General features: G+C 31.8%; 1 protein-coding gene across 1 annotated transcript; it reads right to left on the bottom strand.

Moving 5' to 3' along the window:
- Positions 1-1564: 1564 nt before the first annotated feature.
- On the bottom strand, positions 1565-3039 carry LOC135122971 (alpha-tocopherol transfer protein-like). The gene is made up of 7 exons (XM_064047468.1): positions 2981-3039; positions 2764-2905; positions 2557-2716; positions 2171-2426; positions 2001-2111; positions 1841-1943; positions 1565-1790 (listed from the first exon to the last, which is right to left on the bottom strand). Exons 2-7 carry the CDS (start codon positions 2897-2899, stop codon positions 1642-1644), a joined length of 915 nt encoding a protein of 304 aa, XP_063903538.1. The 5' UTR covers positions 2900-2905; positions 2981-3039; the 3' UTR covers positions 1565-1641.
- Between the last annotated feature and the right edge of the window lie 1079 nt (positions 3040-4118).

Raw genomic sequence — 4118 nt, 5'->3', positions numbered from 1 at the left:
TTAAACATCAAAAACCTGAAAAATCGAAAAATTGAAGAACAGGAAAATCGAAACAGTCGAAAGTCAAGAAATGGAAAAATCAAAACATCGATTAATTGGAAAATCGAAAAATTGAGAATTTTGAAAAGTCGAAATATTTAAAAATTGCAAAATTGAAGAGAAAAGTTGAAAAAACGTAAAACTGAAACATAGAAAAATTAAGAAATCGAAAAATTGAAAAATTCCAAAACTGAAATTGCGAAAAATTGAAAAATGAAAGAAAAACTGAAGAATGGAAAAAATTAAAAGAACAAAAAGTCAAAAAAGTGAAAAAGAAATTAAAACCTAAAAAAATTGAAAAAAAAAACTAAAAATTTGAAAAATTAAAAAACTAAGGGTGGAGTGTAATTGTAAAATCCTCATTTCTCTACAACAAATTGTCACATGAAATATATGTATGTTTTTAAAAGGGTAGAATTTTCTAGAGGAATCAATAATATGTTACATTTAAATTCCGCTCCTCGTCTGATTAGGAATGAAAAACTCATCACAAATGAGATCGGGGTGGGTGGGTGGGGTTTAATCTTTGGTTTTTTTCTTTATATAGTTTTATTTCAACAATTTTTTGCCGCAAAGAATAAGAGATATTATATTTAAAAAAATAAAGTCAATCTATTATCAATAATTTTGGACTGTATTCCTTCTGTAAGTCACGAAGAATAAATTAAGCTTTCTGGATTTTCTCGAAAAACTGATGAAATGAAAAACTGCAAAATCTAAAAACTAAAACGTCCAAAAGTTGGGAAATCGGAAAACTGAAAAAGAGATATCGTAAAATTAAAGAAAAAATAAAACGCAAAATTGGAAAATTGCAAATTGAAAAACTGACGAAACGAAAAATTGCAAAAAAGTGGAATTGAAGCAACAAAAAATTGTACAATCGGTACATTGAGAAATTGAAAAATAAAGAAAATAAAAAACTGAAACGAAAAATTGCACATGGAAAACTGAAAAATTGAAAACCCGAGAAACTGAAATTGCCTTACTTGCCTAAAAGCATCTTAAATTTCAAGAAAAGTTCGAATTATTCCTTACTCTCAAGAATCCTTTTTGAGAAGTTTTGGTTTCAGTACACTTTTTTTAGGAGGTCCCACATCCTTGAGATAGTGGAGTGTCGCATTTATTTCAGTTACACTGAAGCAATTTTTCACTGCTTGTAAATCTGGAACCGAACTCTAGTACAATTAACACTAGTTTTCTACATATGACTGATTTTGTTGGTATTCATTTCCGAAACGATGATGTAATAAAAAAAATAAAACAAAATAAAACACTGACCAGTTTAACACCACTTTTATTTCGTTTTGAGCCAAAACTCGTTTTACTTTACCTTGTGGGATTAACGAAGTAAGTGAGGACCTTGGGAAAATTTTAATTATTGACGAATTATACCATCGTGGAAGAGTTTTTATCTCTTTGAGTCACACTCTTTCCGAAAATGATAGACTAAGGTCAAGGTGGAGGATGAAAGTATTAGATGGCAGCTGTGTTAATAAAAAATGAATCGCATAATTTAATTCAGAAATTTTAAAACTTGAAAGTTTTTATTTAACATTGTCGTCAAAAAACTAAACAAAAATAAAAAAGTCCCTATTTTTTGCTTCAATCGATATCTAGTTTTTTAAAACTACCATAGACCCCTAAGGTGTCGTCATCTTCCAGTTTCGCCGGCCTCAAACTTTCATCTACTTTAATTTCATCCAAACGATCAAACAACTCCTGGTTTTTCACACACCGTGCTTCTAGATCATCTACAATGTTCACGATTATCTTTTTCAGTTTTATTTTCCAGTCAACTTACCTTCCAGTTCTTGTAAGGACAATCCCTCCCCTCCAAAATCGACAGGAAGCAAGTTCAGAGGAATGAGTTTCTTCAAGACTTCTTCGTCTGAGTGAATATAAATCTTCAACAAAATTTAAATTAGTCTAGACGAACCGTCATTTTCAAAAAGTACGTTTACCCTTGCGGCAAGTTTTGGCTTCAAGACACCTTTTATTAAATTTATTACTGTTTTGACAAATGGTGGCATGTTTATTACGTGTACGGCCTTAACACGCATGGAGAAAATTTGCTAAAAATTTAAAAAAGTGACACCTAACTTATTTGGACCTAAATCCCGGTTTGTTTTACTTGATAGAGTAACACCATGGTTTTATAAATGAACACCGGTGTAGCTTTCAGAGCGATATTTAACGTGTGTCCTTTGCAATCGAAGACCAGAATATCCCCATGCATCACGTCGCACCTCAGTCTTAGCTCCTGCATAACAAGATATTTCCTCGTGGTGTATACAGGTTCGTACTTGTCTGGGATGATTTCCCCTTTTGGTTTGAAATAAGTAATTTTGTACATTTCGTCCGTTAATTGGGGGTAATCCACGAAATATCTAAAATTTTACAAATGTGACGTATTTTGTACACCAGGTGTCCCAAAACTGCAGCAAAAATTCAATTTCGGTGAGACCAATATGTTTTTGCTCCAGTTTCGTTATCCCTATCTCCGCAGAGTTCATTTACATCATATCCTTAAATTCCTTAAAGTAGGGACGTTTTGGATTCATTTCGAACGCTATCTCTGGTACTTTTGACCTAGCGGAATAGTAGTTGTCGATTTTTTGTTTCGTAATCTCGAAACTGCATTTATTGAGGAGTAAAAAATTTTTTAGAGCTTGTGCGTCTGGAAGCAAACGATATCTTATTGGTAAAAGTGTGTTAAAAACGTACCCAACATTTTTGGAAGATGCGGTTGTGTTTCCAGCCATTCTTGAAGACGAACCGTATCTTGATCTAGTGCTTTTCCACTACTGTTAAATTGTTTCGCAGCTTTATCAAACAAATCATCGATCTTGTCGTTCGACATTTTTCGCTGCTTATGCGGTTTAAATTTTAGTATGAATTGCAGCAGGTATGGAAGTAGTTTGATAAAAAAAAAGTTACTAACCTTGATGGCGTCGTGAATTAAGTGTTAACTGTTCAAACTGGTATAAAAATGCATCTACACAACACAGCAGATTACGCTGTAAAAATAAAAGATATTTTTATCAATATAAGATCAAAGTTCAAAAGGCTATACGGTAATATGCCAAAATTATTAAAAGTTTGATATCTTAAAAAATACGTTACAAGATACGAGCTGACAGCATTGTCAACTGAAACAATGATACAGTCTGATATTTTTTCACCTCGAGAATTACCTACTCCTTAATTAATAATTACACAGTTGATCAAATTGTTTGTAATTACTGTAGTGATTTTAACAGATTATTTAGTGCTGAAAAACCATGTAAAGTTTTTTTATAATTTTTGTTTCCAAATATTTAAGCTTATTTTAAAATAAGTTAATTTTTCAATCGCCTATAAGTCATTTATTTATAAACTAAAAAAAAAACAGACATTTTTTCGTTTTTACTGATTACTGGTGCGTTTTCCCACACTTTGTTCATTAATTGAGTTGTCTTGTTTTCGTTTGCTGTCTTCTCTTTTAAGTGTCTCAAAAAACAGTTTTTTTCATGTTTTTTATTTTTGTAAAATCTTGATGTTAAGATGGCCATGTGGGTGTCTTTTGGGTAGAATTTCTTTGACATTCTTGTTACACATGTGTTTCAGATATCTAGAAACTGCAAGGCTGAAGGTAATGTTTGGACATGGCAGTTTTCACCTATTGTAGGGACGAAGATCAAGGCTTTCAGTTGTGTTTTTTCAAGAGAAAAGCACCGGTTTCAAATCACGTCTGCACAATGTTTTGACGATTCTTTGCAATTTACAAACTGAACTTTCGGGATCACAATTTTAGCAAAATTATTTAAAGCAAAACCTACTCATTGCCATTTTAAAACAGTGGTACTGTTCTTCAATTGTGCTCAGACTTGCTCTGCTATTGTCCATTACATGACTTTTCACAATTTTTACCTTCAGAGTACCTACAAAATTGTAATTTTTTAATTAATTACCGTGTTCATTGGTTTTGACAAATTTAACCTCACTTTTTGGATTTCATTATTCGAAAAATTACTGTTTCTTTGCAAAACAGACCAGATGATTTATTCTGTTCAACTCTAATCGATTTTCCAAGGTGTAAT

The sequence above is a fragment of the Zophobas morio genome, unplaced genomic scaffold, assembly GCF_036711695.1.
Source record: "Zophobas morio isolate AGI-343-1 ecotype UQ-CSIRO unplaced genomic scaffold, CSIRO_AGI_Zmor_V1 ptg000006l, whole genome shotgun sequence".
NCBI lineage: Eukaryota > Metazoa > Arthropoda > Insecta > Coleoptera > Tenebrionidae > Zophobas > Zophobas morio.
Note: the sequence above shows the minus strand (reverse complement) of the source record. Positions and strands in the feature narration are given on the sequence as shown.